Genomic DNA, 17,879 nt, shown 5'->3' on the forward strand with positions numbered 1-17,879 from the left:
TCTCGTGAACAAGACATTTCACTTTGCCACTAAGAAAACATTTATTCTCTGATGATAGCAAACTGAAATACACTGAATGACCAATACACAAATCACAGAATAAATTTTAAATTTTTCATACTTCGGGAATTTGATTCATTCTTAGCCTAGCGTTGGAAAGTTATCAGTCTACTAGTGCATTGATTAAGTTGAGTTGAAAGAAAGTCATCATCATCATCATCATTTCAGCCTATCACAGTCCACTGCTGGACATAGGCCTCCACAAGTTTGGGCTAAAAATAGCGTGAACTCATGTGTGTAGCCCATAGTCACCACGCTGGGCAGGCGGGTTGGTGACCGCAGTATTGGTTTTGTCGCACCGAAGACGCTGCTGCCCGTCTTCGGCCTGTGTATTTCAAAGCCAGCAGTTGGATGGTTATCCCGCCATCGGTCAGCTTCTTAAGTTCCAAGGTGGTTGTGGAACCTTGTTATCCCTTAGTCGCCTCTTACGACACCCACGGGAAGAAAGGGCGTGGCTAAATTCTTTAAAGCCGTAGCCACACACATCATTTCACTATATATATATATATATATATATATATATATATATATATATATATATATATATATATATATATATATATATATATATATATATATATAATATATATATATTTAGGTATATACATACGTGTGTGTGTGTGTGTGTGTGTATTTATATATTTTGGTCAAATTTTAAATCTTTAATAAAATACTTTTGTAACATTTATATTGGCCATACAGATATTTGTCTTGGTCTGGATGTTTGTGCAGTCCTTGCGGGTCTCCCCACCGTGCCTCGGAGACCACGTTAAGCCGCCGGTCCCAGTTGTTATCATGTACACCTGATAGCGATCATTACTCCTATTAGGGAATATGTTTGCCAATACGCATTAGAGCAGCGTAGTGGACTGAGCTCTAATCGTTATCCTACATGGAGAAGGAGCCCTATGCTCAAGCTGAAGCTTTATTCCAGGCTGAAGCGCGAAGCGTGAGTTATAACACAAATATATGGAAGTAATTAAAATTAATTAATGCAAAAAATTTAATTAAAGCAAATATTTTTTATATCAACAAAAATTTTGGAATAAAAGTGTTATAAAAAGTGTGTCTCGTTTTACAGACAACACGTTTAGTTGTCTTGGCGTCTAAAACAAAGTTGTTGGTCGTGAAGTGATATTTTTTTTTATAAAATGTATGCGATATATTATCAATAAACAACGGAATACCACCATTAGCTTTGATATATATTAGAAAAAGAGACTGACCTACAATTGATCCTTGTGGAACACTCACTTTAGCCGACTACAGACTTTTTTACTTAGTTATAAAAGTAACGTTTAATTTATCTTTTATTTCATGAAATAAAAAGCAACAATAGAATATGAAGATAGGAATCACTATGTCAGCTACTTATTTATATTAATCTATACAAATTTAATAAACGGAAAAACTTAATTATTTGTTCGTTAGCAATGGATAATTCAAAAGCTTCTAGACTGATTTGAAACGGAACTTTTACATGAATATAAATGTAAAATCTTTAATTTTCGTAGTTACTACTGATTTACAGAGGCTATATTTTAACGGGAGTAAATTCAGGCGGAAAAAGTTCCAGGCCGAATCTTAGTAATCAATGCGTAATTCACTACACGTTAACTGAGGTAGGCCACAGCAGGAAACATCCTGCTCAAAATCTGTAGCAGCCCCGACTGGGGTAGTACCTCGACCTTACTGAAGATCACAGCTAAATAATACTGCTTTAAAGCAGTGCTGTGTTCCAGTGGTCAGTAAGGTGACCAGTTTCTGGGCTCGTTCAGGACTTTCGAGTAGGTACTTCGTAAACGTGTTAGTGGTGATAAAATAAAACGAGTGTGGTTCATGTATACCCCATCTCATCGAATTAGACATACAGTTGTCTATGTGTGGATTTTAGAGGAGTTGAAAACAACTCCTGGGGAGGGTCAGGGGTAGGGTCGGCAACGCGCTTCCTTGTAGTGTTGCGGGCGTCTATAGGCTACGGTATCCTTAGCATGAGGTGAGCCGTACGCTTATTTGCTGAACTACATAGTTGTGTAAAAAATATGTTGATAACGTTTCAAACAAACGCATAATGAAATAACACACAGGAAACACAATTTATTAAACAAATAACCGCCTCCACTTAACATTAAGAACATTTGTTTGTGTTTTATTTTACTAACACAATGTACATCTTTTGAACATTTTAAAATATATAGCTATCAATTTTTGTAACATGTAATATAATCTTTACTACCATCAATGCTATTTTAAGCAACGCATATAAATAAAGAGGTAAGATTAGATAATGAACGTATTTCAAAACAGTCTGCTTTCTTTGAGCGTACTTTCTTAGCTTGAAATCATCTTTAATTATGAACCTTACTACGCCATAGGCCCATATATAATATAGTTCACGTGCATTTACAGATGCTAAGTCACAATTGTAAATCAATTTGTCCGTCTGTGACAAACTGTTGTACATGCTGAGGGTGTTAGTGTCTTGAAATACCCAGTCATTTTTAAGGAAGTACTCGAGAACCGATGATAGTGAGGACACCTTTTTGTAAACTGGTAGTAATCTGAAATTTTAATAACGATTGTAAATTGTCTAGTAAAAAACATGTTTTTTTTCTAAAAGAGAACAAAAAATAAGCATGTCAGTTGGTCAGTTCACCTTGGTTTCTGTCCAAATAACCTGCAGATTCCATCGACCATGACAGCAGGAATGTAATGCAAGATCCACGTTAGTATTCGATAAATGAACTTGTAGGGCGTCGTAATTCCGAAACAGTACCAAATAGTTTTACTCGTAACGATATTCCTCGCTTCATTGCTCAGAGCTGCGTTAAATACACCTGAAATGCAAAAAATTTGTGTTTTCGTATTAGGGGTCGTCCATTAAGAGCCATTTCACAATTTTACGCTCTGCAAGTTTAGGTAAATTTGGTCGCATCGCGCGAGTCGTACGAGCCGCGCGATCTTTGTGCTAGTAAGTATAGTGTGACAACCAAAAGACCATCTTGCTCATTTTCTAATGTACAATAAAAATGAATAACTATGGTATAAAATGTTTTTTACATAATTAATTTGTTAAAAATTTCAAGTGTGTTATATAACAATAGTCAATAAATTTAAAATAAAAAATCAATTTTATGAAACAATTTTTTTTTAAATTGATTTAGTTTTTTCAGTTTACGAATGAATCTAATATTTACGATATGAATGAAATAGCATTTTATGACATCGACACCGACAAACATATTAATTAACAAATAACAAGACAAACAGATTGAAATGCCTATTTGTATTGATAATGTGAGAAAAGAAAATTAAATTATACATTTGTTTACAGAAATTATCATTATATTATTTTACAGTCATTTTCGTAAATTCGTGTTTATTTTATTTATATTTTATTATGAAAGTATCAAATGCGGTTTATCCACTATAACAAAGGCGCTTGGCGCGTGTGAGCGAAAGAGATGGCTGCGCAGAATTTGGCATGGACCTTACCTCTAAGAGCGCTAGCGCTCGACTGATTTACTGGGCTTGATGTGTGGTAATATATACTATCTTTTTATTATTTAATATAAAATGTATTAAAAATGATTACATCTTTTAATATTTTTTTTGTATTTCTTAATGATGTAAGTTTACTTTGATGAAGATAGTTCGTTAAAATTTCTTAGTTTTCTAAAAAAAATATCGCTTTTAAAATTGTACTTATTTGGAAAATATTCGTAACTTTAATTTTATTTATCGATTAATAGAGATACAAATGGAATAAAACTATTCTATTATTCAACAAAATTATATTTCAAATATTACGTATTTTTTTAAAATGGTTTCAACGTAGAGGTTATTGAAAAGTAGGACTTCAAAGTATACATTGCGACCGTTTACCCAAGGAGGAGGCTGATAAAAAGATTAATAATTTTATACACATAATATAAATCAAAATTCTGATCTGACTATGGACTGCAACAAAGGTTGCTCTATTATATTTCAAGAATATAAATTACATTATTGCATCCAACACTGAGATTAACGACGTCAAAATATTACAATTTCGCGGATTGTTACCGATTTTTGTGGAATGGCTCTTAATCACGTGATTTTTTTAGCAACTTTTTGATCCCTTACCCCCACTTGTACAGTCCCCTCCCCTCCATAACCAAAAATTACTTTTTTTTGTGTAAAATAAATTAAAATTTCAAAAAATGTTATCTGTAAATACACCTGACGCTGACTGATAAGCTGATTAAATTTTGCAAATTTTCTAGACTAGCATTAAGGTTGCAGCGTGTTTGTTGTTGTTTCTTGACTTAGAGCCTCACGTGATTTATGGACGTCCCTTGAAGATATAAACGCAAAACTGGATATTTATTGAAAGGTCACGACCTGCACTACTCCCGTAAGAATGGCGCTTTGAATTGTATTGAAATATCGGCAGCTAAAAATGACTAACACCGAATATGCCTAGTACAGAAATGAAAATTTAAAACCTCGAAGTAAAATTTAACTTATTACCTTTACTTAAGTTACGATTTTATATCCCTCCACCGCCGTATTAAACATTTCTCTATACTCTTTGAAATGAGCCACCTTCGACACTGTTATAGTTTTAACTCAACTATCGCTATTGCTTTTTATTTAAAAATATTTATCTAAAGTATGTTTTTATATGTGAGCTATCCCATTGTGCCTCGGAGAGCACGTTAAGGTATCGGTCCCGGTTGTTGTCATATAAACGTGATAGTGATCGATGTTCATAGCAAGGAATATATCTAACCCCCAGTGTAGCAATGTGGTGGATTAAGCTGATCCTTCTCCTACGTGGAGAAAGAGACTTATGCCAAGCAGTGGCATGTTACACGCTGAATCATATCGTATGTTTTTGACCGTCTCTTAGATGATGACATGCGATGCAATGTACAAGGTGAGGATTCAAGATTGGTGTCAAATTTATAACACACCTATTTTTGCGTCGAAGATTAAAGTTATTCTGTCTTCTAGTGTGTTGATCAAGTATTAAAAGATAAAATAATCCTCACCGAAAGGAGCTGGAGTTCTAGATTTAGTTGCAGCATAAATATTTATTTGACGTTTGCCCGAAGCGTATTTATTTTGCGTCTCGTAAGCCGCCACAATGATGATATTGTTAACAATGTCAACTGGTACAAAATCTACATTAACACTATTTTTCACCAGCAAAGTATGCAGAGCACCTAACCCAACTCCGAGCACTAGCTGAAATTTAGAAAAAGGTACAAGACAAGGTAGATAGAAGTTTAAGGTGCGGCACAGGAGGATAAATGTACGCTGCTCAATATTGTGAGCAGTTTGAGTGGGGAAGTACCTCAACGTTGCAGAAGGCAATACCAGGATTATTGTAAACGTGTTGCTGAACCTATTGTGACCCTTCACAAAAGCTATAGCTTCTTCTTACTTACCACAGGAACACAATCCTACTTGTGAGCAATAATATTTAGCTACGTGTTTATTCTTCTGAAAGGTGGAGGTACTTCTTCAGTCGGGTCGCTCCGAATTTCGAGCAAGATATTTATTCTTGTGCCTTGTGTTGCGTGTGTTATAAGTAATTAAAAAAATATTTTGATATTTTCTTACCCCACTAGGTCCAAACACATTTCTGACGTCAACCCAACCGGGACATGGTTCCCTGTACGATGCTACCACTGGAAATCATAGAAATGCAATATATTATATCTGTTTTATTATTTATTATTCTACGATCTTCAGTTAATTTAAAAACAAATCAAAAAAATTAAAAATAATGTTATCGTTAATTCGTTGTTTCAAAATCAAAATCAAAGTAACTTCACTCAAGTCAAAGACAAAGACATCTCTGAATCATCACACACACACACACACACACACACACATCAGCCTATCGCAGTCCATTGCTGGACATAGGCCTTCACAAGTTTGGGCTAAAAATAGCGTGAACTCATGTGTGTAGCCCATACTCACCACGCTGGGCAGGCGGGTTGATGACCGCAGGGCTGGCTTTGTCGCACCGAAGATGCTGCTGCCCATTTTCGGCCTGTGTATTTCAAAGTCAGCACTTGGATGGTTATCCCGCCATCGGTCGGCTTTTTAAGTTCCAAGGTAGTAGTGGAACTGTATTATCCCTTAGTGGCCTCTTATGACACCCACGGGAAGAAAGGGGCTGGCTATATTCTTTGCTGCTATAACGACATAGCCTGAATATTTTTTTTTTACCATTATCGTTAAAGTAGCTTCTGCCACCGAATCAGAATGTTGATTCTGCTGAAAAGAATTGGCAAGAAACTCGACAGTTACTCTTAAAAGAAAAGAGATTTTAGATAATATGGACTACATAAATAAAGATGGTATAACGTAAGAAACTGCTAGTTATAACACATAATCCAAAACAATACCACCAGCTGGTCGAACAATGCAGATAGGCAGACCTCTTCCCTGGACTCTTATGAGCTCTTCCGCGACTGCTTTTGTTAATGTGTAAGTATTAGGCCAGTCCTTCATGAGTCTGAAATATATATCGCACTAAATTTGCAAACGCGACCTTATATCGCGTATAAGATCTTAGAGAAGAATTATACACCTTCTAAATCAAAGCAAGCAAGGCAACCCTGAGATAGCATCGGGAGCTCTGGCTACTTTACTCACCACAGGAACACAATAATAATTGAGAGACGATATATTTAACTGATATCTTATGTAAGATTGATGTAAGTGTAAGATAATTGTACTTCCCCAAAAAAGCTGCTCCAGATTTTGAGAAAAAGATTTCTTCCTATGCCCTACGTTAAAAGCCCCTAGTTATCTTCAGTCTTCTTTCGAAAAGACCACACTTGACTTCGAGAGGCTAGTTAGAATGATCAACGACTAATAAAAATGGCCCACGGCCAGCTACAACATCGTATCTCTGAACTTGTTTACTACAGATAGAAGTTTGACGTAAACTCTATGCAAATCGCGTCAAAAATCTATTAGTAATAAGTAAAACCAGAGATAGAGAAATTATTGAAAACGGGCATTAGAAAGGAATATTCTGCGACTAGTCGTCGAATTCGACAGTTATCGAAATTCTCTAAAATTTTCGACTAACATTTGTCAATTTTTTATTTATTTTGCTTCGCTTCAGTCTGTAATATCCTACTGCTGAGTATAGGCTTCTTTTCCCATGTAGGAGGTAGAAGGATCAGAGTTTAATCCACCGCGCTGCTCCAATGCGGGTTGGCGGATACTTTCTACCACTTTTTATGTTGATAATATATAACATATTTGTGACATTAGTGTTTTACTTTGAAAAGTCCTAAAAGATTTAGATATATCGATAAAATTGAAACTATTTTAGACGTTTACAATGTTTCCAGACTTACGGAGTTATCATAGCGGTAAGAACCTCATTGTCCATAGTTTCAGCCAGTTCTATCAAGATGTCTGGTGATATTGGACTTTCGTAGAAATCTTCTTCAACCTCTTTTCCAACGCGACTTATTGTAGCGTGCGAGTAAGCTGTTGACAAGTGCACTAAAGATCTGAAAATATAAATTGCTTAAAAATATTAAGAACTAATACTATAGTAGTTGACCCTGGAAAAAATATTTAAAATTGACTCGATTGATTCATTGGCAGAATCGGCGCAATTGGCAGCAACTCTGCTCTCCGATAAGTAATCGTCGGCTCGACTCCTATCTAGTTATAGTAAATATTGTTACGTGTTAGGGTTCGAAGGATTTGGAGAGAAAAACCTGCTGACTCTTTTCAAGACTTTATTCACTAGCACTAGGTCCAACACAAAGCACTAGGTTCAAACACTAAGCACTAACAATGTCCTAAGTCGTAGCCAATGTCGTAGGTTTCGCTGGTACCACTCTTGATCACTAGTTTTCACTCTTGAAGTCGCCTCGAAGATCGGTCAAACTGAACTGAACTCGCTCGCCTCCCTGCGGCTATTTATATCGGCCGAGACGAGGCCCAGATTATTCTGGAAAGTTCGCGCATGTACCCGGTTTTCGAGACCATACTTCTATATAGTTCCACAGTAGTTCCTCTAACGCCATCTAGTATTGAGTAGAGAGTTTCATGCTATCGCTGTCTTTGTGTGGTTTCAATTGTTGCCGCTAGATGGCGCTAGTTTCTTTGTGTGTTCGTAATACTACTCCCCTCTTAGAGATGCTCGTCCCGAGCATCGTTGTTACTGCCATGGTAACGCGCCAGACGGTCTATGTGTACCACTTTGAATGTCCCTCTTGGTTGCTTTTGAATCCTGTAAGTCACATCATTCAGTCGGGTAAGCACTTTATATGGACCGTCCCACTTGGTATGCAACTTTGGAGATTTCCCTTTCCGGCGGGTTGGGTTATGCAGCCACACCAGTGACCCTTCCTTGAAACCGCTCGTTTTCGATCTCCGATCGTATCTGGTTTTCATGTTCTCGCTTGACTGTAACCCATTTTCCCGAACCAAGGCGTGTATATAGCGCATTTTTTCCCTTAAATCGCTGACATAGTCTTGTACGGTATTTGGTCCCTCCGGTGACCCTCCAGTCAATAGGTCTACTGGTATTCGTAATTCTCTTCCGTAATTGACATACGCCGGGGTAGCTTTTATGCTCTCATGCTCGGCGGTTCGGTACGACAGAAGGAAGAGTGGTATATACTTGTCCCAATCCTTTTGTTTATCGTCTACCAATTTCGCCAAATGTCTCTCAAGGGTCTGGTTAAATCTCTCAACCATTCCATCAGACTGTGGATGGTACGCGGTGGTCCTCGTCTTATGCATGCCCAAAATTCTGCACACTTCCTGGAATACTTGCGATTCGAAGTTCCTGCCCTGATCAGAATGGATTTCTAGAGGCACACCAAAGCGACATATCACTTCTTCGACTAACTTAGAAGCGACTGTTGTAGCTTCTTGGTTTGGTATGGTGAAGTAGTCCATGACGACCATAAAATACTTGTTTCCCGATTCCGTTACAGGAAATGGCCCCGCTACGTCAACTGCAATTCGTTCCCACGGTGCACCGACGTTATACAACCGCAGATTCCCACGGCTCCTGGTCTGTGGTTCTTTTACAGCAGCGCAAGTAGTACATTTGCGGCACCAATCCTGTACATCATCTCGACAATGCAACGAGTAGAATCTTTCTCGCACTTTTGTTAACGTCCTCTTGACACCTAGATGACCTCCTGATACGCCATCATGTATTTCACGGAGAACATCTGGTACTCTCGTTCTTGGGACAATTATCTGAAGGTGGAACTCTCTGCCGTTAGTCTTCTCCCATTTCCGGTAGAGTATTCCGTTTTGAAGTATCAGACTGTCCCACTGAGCCCAGTACGCCTTAGTGACAGCGCCAGTGGGTGCAACCTCACTCCAGATTAGTTTTACGTCACCCCGTTTCTTCCATGTGATGAAGGTCGTCATCTCTTTCTTGAGTTTCCCTCATAGCATCACTCTCCCAGATACCCAAAGGACTTGTTCTTGTTAGCTTAAATGTTACTTCATTAGATTCCTGCTTAACACAATGTTTGCAGACTTCCGAACACTGCCTTCGTGAGAGTGCGTCGGCATTCCCATGCAACTTTCCGCTTCGGTGTTTCGTCTTGAAGTCATACTCCTGACCCCGGGCAGGAGGCGAAACCCCTTGCTTCTTCAGCTCCTCTATTTGTTCCTCGATCCTTTTCATCCTTGCTATCTGGGTCTTCTTCTGCGGACAGTTGAGCTGAAGATGGCCCCTCTCGCCACACTTGTAGCACATGACTCCAGAACTTTTCTTCGTAGGAGCCTTAACTACCTTGACTTCCTCAGAAACCTCGCGGATCTTATGCCGTATGTCATGGCGAACAGCCTCGACCTCCAAAGCATGCGCCAATGCTTCCTTTAACGATGTATGGTGACGAAGCCTCACTGCAGCTCTGACCTCCAGGTCTTTGATTCCGTCGACAAATGCTTGAACAATAATCGTGTCTACCATCTTGGTGTCTGCTCCTGGGTGTGACTTCCTAACGAGTTTTTCGATTTCCAACGCCCATTGCTGTAGTCCTTCTCCTGGGCGTTGAACTCTGTCACGCAGTTGGGCACGGAACACGTGCTCCAGATGTCGATCCCCGTATCGGGATTCAAGTGCCTCCATCAAGTCTTGGAACCCATTTCCTGTATGTGGCGGTGCTTCCAGAACCGACAAAGCTTGCCCTCTGAGCGCAACAGTGAGAGCGGTCAGGTATTGTTCTTCCGTCCATCCGTTGGCAGTAGCAACAGCCTGGAATTGTCGACGATAAGTATTCCACGAAGTAGTGCCGTCGTATGGAGGCACTTTCACTTTTGGTCCTTGTGCCAGTCCGGTAGTTCCACTAGACATTGCAATTCCCATGGTTTCAAGGCGTACTACTCTCTTCTGTAGTTCAGTGAGGCCGGTTTTCACATTTTCAAGATCCAATTCTAACCCGGTAACTCGTTCTTCCACTACGTCGACGTCTTTTCGAAGCTTAGTCACCGCGTCACTAACATCTTTTATAGCCCAAAGCGTTTTTTCTTGGAGCTCTTTTTGTTGCTCTTGTAATTCTTGCAATTTTAAACTTGTTTGCTCTTGTAATTCTTGCAAAGCACCACGAATTTCAGCCTTTTGTTGCTCCATTAATTTAATTAAACTTCCTAATTGAAGAACCACTTGAGAGTCTGTAGAAGCTACGGTGTCGCTGGTGGACGTGGTAAGGTGGGCGGATCCAGTGGACGGGCTTGAGACAAAGTGGGCGGGGCCTGAGCCTGAGTAGGCGGGCCTGCGTCCGAGTGGGCGGGGCCTGAGCCCGAGTGGGCGGGGCCTGGTGGGCGTGGTCAGTGGGCGGGGCATGATAGGTGGGGTCAGTGGGCGGGGCTTGGTCCGCGGTAGGCGGAGCTTGGTCCCCAGTAGGTGTGGCCTCCGCAGCTCGTTGCGCCCTTGTCCTGACGCCCTTGAAGTCCTTAAAGTCTTCTCTCGGAGTCAATGGCATCTCCAAATCTCACTTCCGACACCAGTTGTTACGTGTTAGGATTCGAAGGATTTGGAGAGAAAAACCTGCTGACTCTTTTCAAGACTTTATTCACTAGCACTAGGTCCAACACAAAGCACTAGGTTCAAACACTAAGCACTAACAATGTCCTAAGTCGTAGCCAATGTCGTAGGTTTCGCTGGTACCACTCTTGATCACTAGTTTTCACTCTTGAAGTCGCCTCGAAGATCGCTCAAACTGAACTGAACTCGCTCGCCTCCCTGCGGCTATTTATATCGGCCGAGACGAGGCCCAGATTATTCTGGAAAGTTCGCGCATGTACCCGGTTTTCGAGACCATACTTCTATATAGTTCCACAGTAGTTCCTCTAACGCCATCTAGTATTGAGTAGAGAGTTTCATGCTATCGCTGTCTTTGTGTGGTTTCAATGGTTGCCGCTAGATGGAGCTAGTTTCTTTGTGTGTTCGTAACAATATGAAGATGGGGTGACATCTGGATTTATACATACATCTCGTGTACTTAGGTACAATTACTAATAGTATAAAAATAATATAAGTCGGCTGTTACCTATATTACAAGCATTAAATAGTTTATCTTATGAACAGACTATCATGTGTGTATGTTATCTATAATCTATAATATCTATAATATATATAAAAGCGAAAGGTCATTCATCACGAAATCTCCGAAACTATAACACCTAGAAACTTGAAATTTGGCAGGTAGGTTTCTTATAGAGCGTAGACATCCGCTAAGTACGGATTTTACGAAACTCGACCCCTAAGGGGGTAAAACGGGGGTTGGAAGTTTGTATGAAAGTTCTATGTTTTTGAAGTAAGAAGGTTGATATTTAAAATGTATGCTCTATAGATGGTGAGAAGGTGTTCAAATAATGTATCTTTAGAAATCAACTATCTTTTGGGGTTAAAACAGGGGATGGTAGGTCGATACACTCATCACGAAATCTCCGAAACTATAACAGCCGATAACTTGAAATTTGGCAGGTAGGTTTCTTATAAAGACGTAGACATCCGCTAAGAACTGATTTTACGAAACTCGACCCGTAAGGGGATAAAATGGGGGTTGGAAGTTTGTATGAAAGTCCTATGTTTTTGAAGTAAGAGACTTGAAATTTAAAATGTATGTTCTATAGATGGTGAGAAGGTGATCAAATAATGTATCTTTAGAAATCAACTCCCTTTTTGGGTTAAAACGGGGGATGGTAGGTCGATTCACTCATCGCGAAATCTCCGAAACTACAATAGCCAATAACTTGAAATTTGGCAGGTTGGTTTCTTATAGGGCTTAAACATCCGCTAAGAACAAATTTTACGAAACTCGACTCCTAAGGGGGTGAAATGGGGGTTGCAAGTTTGTATGAACGTCCTATGATTTTGAAGTAAGAGACTTGAAATTTAAAATGTATGCTCCATAGATGGTGAGGAGGTCTCTAAACAATTTATCTTTAGAAATCAACTCCCTTTCGGAGTTAAAACGGGGGATGGTACATTGACTCATTCATCACGAAATCCCCGAAACTATACCAGCTACAAATTTGACATTTGATAGGTAGGTTCCTTATAGAGCGTAAATATCCGCTAAGAACAAATTTTACGAAACTCAACCCCTAAGGGAATAAAACGGGGATTGGAAATTTGTGTGAAAGTTCTATGTCTTTGAAGTAAGAGACTTGAAATTTAAAATATATGCTCTATAGATGGTGAGGAGGTGTCCAAATAATACATCGTAATCTATATATATATAAAAGAGAAAGGTCACTGACTCACTCATCACGAGAACCCAAAAACAGCTGGAAGGTCCATCGTAGATTATAGTTAGTAGATAATAGTAGTAGAGTAGGGAGATTTAGCGATATTCCACCGCTAAGGGGGTTTAATTGGGGTTGATAGTTTGTATGAAACATATACAGCCTGAAAATAAAACTAAAAATGTGGTGTATAGAGAGGTTTTATAAAAACAAGTATTAAATTATACTAAATTGTGCCTTTTAAAAAGTTACTCAGTGTGATAAGCATTTCTAATGACTGAAATAAAAAAAATGCGTTAAACATCTTAATAGTAATGCATATCTTCATAACCACGCGGATGTGGTCGCGGGCAACAGTTAGTGTATTATAAAACAAAGTCCCCAAAAGTGTATGTGATCGATTTCCTCAAAATCTACTGAACGGATTTTCATGCGGTTCAAGAGGAAGGTTTACGGAACGGCTAAGCCGATTATAATGAGAGTTTAACTGGAAGTGTGCCGGGAAAACTTTGTGACACACTGATTTCAACGCGGGCGAAGCCGCGGGCACAGCTAGTAATATATATAAACGCGAAAGGTCACTCATCACGAAATCTCCAAAACTATAATACCTAAAAACTTGAAATTTGGCAGGTAGGCTCCTTATAAGACGTAAGCATCCGCTAAGAACGGATTTTACGAAACCCGACCCTTAAGGGGGTAAAACGGGGGTTGGAAGTTTGTATGAAAGTCCTATGTTTTAGAAGTAAGAGACTTGAAATTTAAAATGTATGCTCTATAGATAGAGAGAAGGTGTCCAAATAATGTATCTTTAGAAATCAACTCCCTCTTGGGGTTAAAACGGGGGATGGTAGGTTGGCTCACTCATCACGAAATCTCCGAAACTATAACACCTACGAACTTGAAATTTGGCAGGCAGGCTCCTTATACGACGTCGACATCCGCTAAGAACGAATTTTACGAAACTCGATCCCTAAGGGGGTAAAACGGGGGTTGGAAGTTTGTATGAAAGTCCTATGTTTTTGAAGTAAGATACTTGAAATATAAAATTTAAGCTCTATAGATGGCGAGAAGGTGTCCAAATAATGTACCTTTAGAAATCAACTCCCTTTTGGGGTTCAAACGGGGGATGGTAGGTTGACTGACTCATCATGAAATCTCCGCAACTACAACAGCCACAAAGTTGAAGTTTGGTAGGTAGGTTCTTTATAGGGCGTAGACATCCGCTAAGACCGGGTTTTATGAAACTCGACCCCTAAGGGGATAAAACGGGGGTTGGAAGTTTGTATCAAAGTCCTATGTTTTTGAAGTAAGAGACTTGAAATTAAAAATATATGCTCTATAGATGGTAAGGAGTTGTCCAAATAATGCATCGTAATCTATATATATAAAAGAGAAAGGTCACTGACTCACTCATCACGAGAACTCAAAAACCGCTGGATGGTCCATCCATTATTTGGCAGGGAGGTAGATTATAGTTAGTAGACGTCCGCTAAGAACGGATTTTGCGATATTCCACCACTAAGGGGGTTTAATTGGGGTTGATAGTTTGTATGAAACATATACAGCAGCTATAAGTTCACGTGACAGGTTATTTATACTGCAGCTCGAAAATAAAACTAAAAATGTGGTGTATAGAGAGGTTTTATAAAAATAATTATTAAATTATACTAAATTGTGCCTTTGAAAAAGTTACTCAGTGTGATAAGCATTTCAAATGACTGAAATAAAAAAAATAATTTGCGTTAAAAATCTTTATAGTAATAGTAATGCATAACTTCATAACCACGCGGACGTAGTCGCGGGCGACGGTTAGTGTATTAAAAAAACAAGGTCCCCAAAAGTGTATGTGATCGATTCGCTCAAAATCTACTGAACGGATTTTCATGCGGTTTCACCCATGTAGTACATATATATTTATACTATTGCTAGCTGTGCCCGCGACTTCGCCCGCGTTGAAATCAGTGTACCACAAATTTTCGCCGGCAAACTTCCAGTGAAACTCTCATCAAAATCGGCTTAGCCGTTCCGTAAACCCTCCTCTTGAAGCCCTGTCTTCATTGGTGAAGCCGCATGAAAATCCGTTAAGCAGATTTTAAGGGAATCGATCACATTTTTGGGTATTTTGTTTTATAATACACTAACTGTTACCCGCGACTACGTCCGCGTGGTTATGAAGATATGCATTACTATTAAGATGTTTAACGCAAATTATTTTTTTATTTCAGTGACTTGAAATGCTCAATCACACTGAGAACTTTTTAAAAGGCACAATTTAGTATAATTTAATAGTTTTTATAAAACCTCTCTATACACCACATTTTTAGTTTTATTTTCAGGCTGCAGTATAAATAACCGATCAGGCGAACTAATAGCTGCTGTTTATGTTTCATACAAACTATCAACCCCAATTAAACTCCCTTTGCGGTGGAATATCGCAAAATCCGTTCTTAGCGGACGTCTACTAACTATAATCTACCTCCCTGCCAAATAATGGATGGACCATCCAGCGGTTTTTGAGTTCTCGTGATGAGTGAGTCAGTGACCTTTCTCTTATATATATATATATATATATATATATATATATATGTCGAGTTTTCTAAAATCCGTTCTTAGCGGATGTTTTCGCCTTATAAGAAACCTACCTGCCAAATTTTAAGTTGGTAGCTATTATAGTTTCGGTTATGGTCTGGATGTTTGTGCAGTCCTTGTGGGTCTCCCCACCGTGCCTCGGAGAGCACGTTAAGCCGTCGGTCCCAGTTTTTATCGTGTACACCTGATAGCGATCGTTACTTATAGTAGGGAATATATTCACCAACCCGCATTGGAGCAGCGTGGTGGATTAAGTTCTGATCCTTCTCCTACATGGGGAAAGAGGCCTATGCCCAGTAGTGGGATATTACAGGCTGAAGCGTATAGTTTCGGAGATTTCGTGATGTGTGAGTTAACCTACCATCCCCCCCTTTAATCCCAAAAGAGAGTTGATTTCTAAAGATACAGTATTTGGACACCTTCTCACCATCTAAAGAGCATACATTTTAAATTTCAAGTCTCTTACTTTAAAATTATAGGACTTTCATACAAACTTCCAACCCCCGTTTCACCCCCTTAGAGGTCGAGTTTCATAAAATCCATTCTTAGCGAATGTCTACGTCTTATAAGGAACCTGCTTGCTAAATTTCAAGTTTGTAGGTGTTATAGTTTCGGAGATTTCATGATCAGTGAGTCTACCTACGATTACCCGTTTTAACCCCAAAAAGGAGTTGATTTTTAAAGTTACATTATTTGGACACCTTTTCACCATCTATAGAGCTTAAATTTTAAATTTCAAGTCTCTTACTTCAAAAACTTAGGACTTTCATACAAACTTCCAACCCCCGTTTTACCCCCTTAGGGGTCGAGTTTCGTAAAATTCGTTCTTAGCGGATGCGTACGTTTTATAAGAAGCCTACTTGCCAAATTTCAAGTTTGTAGGTGTTATAATTTCGGAGATTTCGTGTTAAGTGAGTGACCTTTCGCTTTCATATATATATATATATATATATATATATATATATATATATATATATATATATATATATATCACGAGCACAGACTTAAGCAGCGAGTATACCGAATTCCGGTTCCCTCTTCACGAACAACCTTTACTAAACGACATCCTCACTCAGTGTTGCCAACTTAGTGGATTTTCCACTAGATCTGGTGGTTTAGACACCCCTTTTGGCGGGAAAAAATTGGTTTTAGTGGCTAGTGGATTTTTCAGTGGTTTAGGTTTGTTCCAGTTAGTGGTAAGCTTCATAGCTTACCACTAAAGAATGATCTAGTATTTTTCTAGGTTTTTTTTACAGGCACACACAAAAGGCAAAAATGGTATATTTTTGTTGTGTAGGCAACACGAAAAGGAAAGTTGTTTATGAATTTCTTGAATGAACGTAAACTTTATATGTTCAACTATTGGGTTAAGTTTGATTTGATTCGAAAGACCAAGTTGTTATTTATTTACTCAGTCGTCGCTAGTAACTAGCTTTCGGGCACGGTTTGGGTGGCGTTAAATTTGGTGATGAAAAATATATTAAAGAAAAAACTAAAATATAAAATATATATTTTTTAAAAGTTCTTTATACAATAATTAATGATATTTTTAATAGAGATTTTAAGAAATTTCATTGTGTATACTTGTTTTTTAATTGTTAATTTCGCGCTCTCACAAGTATTCGCTGCACCAGCCTCTCTGTGTCCTGAATCATTATTTATCATTTATCTTAAAAACTATTAACTTTATCAAGATTGTTAAAGAGAGCAATGTTATTAATAATTAAATTCTCTGTGATTTGTTTCTAACAATTTTTTTTCTGGAATCCATTTAACAAAATTTATTTAAGCATGAATCGGAGCATGTAATTAAAATTACTTTTTTATCTGTTTATATTACTTTTTTGTTACTAAAGCAGAAAGTAATTCCATTACAAATTGGAGATGAAGCTGATTCATCAGAAGACGATCTTCTTTAGTAGTTATGTACTTACATAATTGTTTCTTTTTTTTCTGTAGTTACATTAATTATTGTTTCCTGTAGTACGTAACTTAAATAATTATTATTTTATTTCATGATGATAATTACGTTGCTGTTGCTGTATTTTCAAATTATATTTAGGTAGGTAGCCGTTGTCTTTGATTTTTTTATGGAATTCTGGTGGTTTGAGAGGCCAATAAGTTTAAGTGGTTTCTGGTGGTTTACACGGCTTCATTTGGTGGGTTGGTAAAAATAAAGTTGGCAACACTGTCCTCACTACTTTTTACCGCGCCTATATAACCGCGTACACAGTAAAATAAAAATAAATGCCCTCACAACTGACGAACTGAAAGAAGTACTTGAACACTGGTTGTTGGGGCTGGGTTATGCAGAAACAGAAAACTTACTATAAAAAATAATGGGGAAAACTTCTGTACCCACACACACGCACACACACGTACACGCTCTCACTGTAGCATATATTTTTATTAGCACATAGTTTCGTTCCTGCTGATGTATAATAGCACAGTTATGCACTAGCGTTGCTATTTACTTT

At 38.4% G+C, this 17,879-nt stretch overlaps 1 protein-coding gene across 1 annotated transcript; it reads right to left on the reverse strand.

The window, feature by feature from the left end:
* Window positions 1–2,132: 2,132 nt before the first annotated feature.
* On the reverse strand, window positions 2,133–8,484 carry LOC123668138 (fatty acyl-CoA reductase wat-like). Its single transcript, XM_045601930.1, has 7 exons — window positions 8,435–8,484; window positions 7,431–7,589; window positions 6,465–6,574; window positions 5,671–5,738; window positions 5,097–5,292; window positions 2,717–2,897; window positions 2,133–2,621 (listed from the first exon to the last, which is right to left on the reverse strand). Exons 1-7 carry the CDS (start codon window positions 8,482–8,484, stop codon window positions 2,246–2,248), a joined length of 1,140 nt encoding a protein of 379 aa, XP_045457886.1. The 3' UTR covers window positions 2,133–2,245.
* Window positions 8,485–17,879: the final 9,395 nt, after the last annotated feature.

The sequence above is a fragment of the Melitaea cinxia genome, chromosome 30 (assembly GCF_905220565.1).
Source record: "Melitaea cinxia chromosome 30, ilMelCinx1.1, whole genome shotgun sequence".
NCBI lineage: Eukaryota > Metazoa > Arthropoda > Insecta > Lepidoptera > Nymphalidae > Melitaea > Melitaea cinxia.

Coding starts and splice junctions, on each gene's coding strand:
- LOC123668138 (XM_045601930.1), bottom strand. CDS start 8,484: ATGAAAACCAGATACGATCGGAGATCGAAAACGAGCGGTTTCAAGGAA. Junction 6,575..7,430: donor CTTACCGCTATGATAACTCC/GTAAGTCTGGAA, acceptor TATATATTTCAG/ACTCATGAAGGACTGGCCTA. Junction 5,293..5,670: donor ATGTGTTTGGACCTAGTGGG/GTAAGAAAATAT, acceptor TCTAAATTTCAG/CTAGTGCTCGGAGTTGGGTT.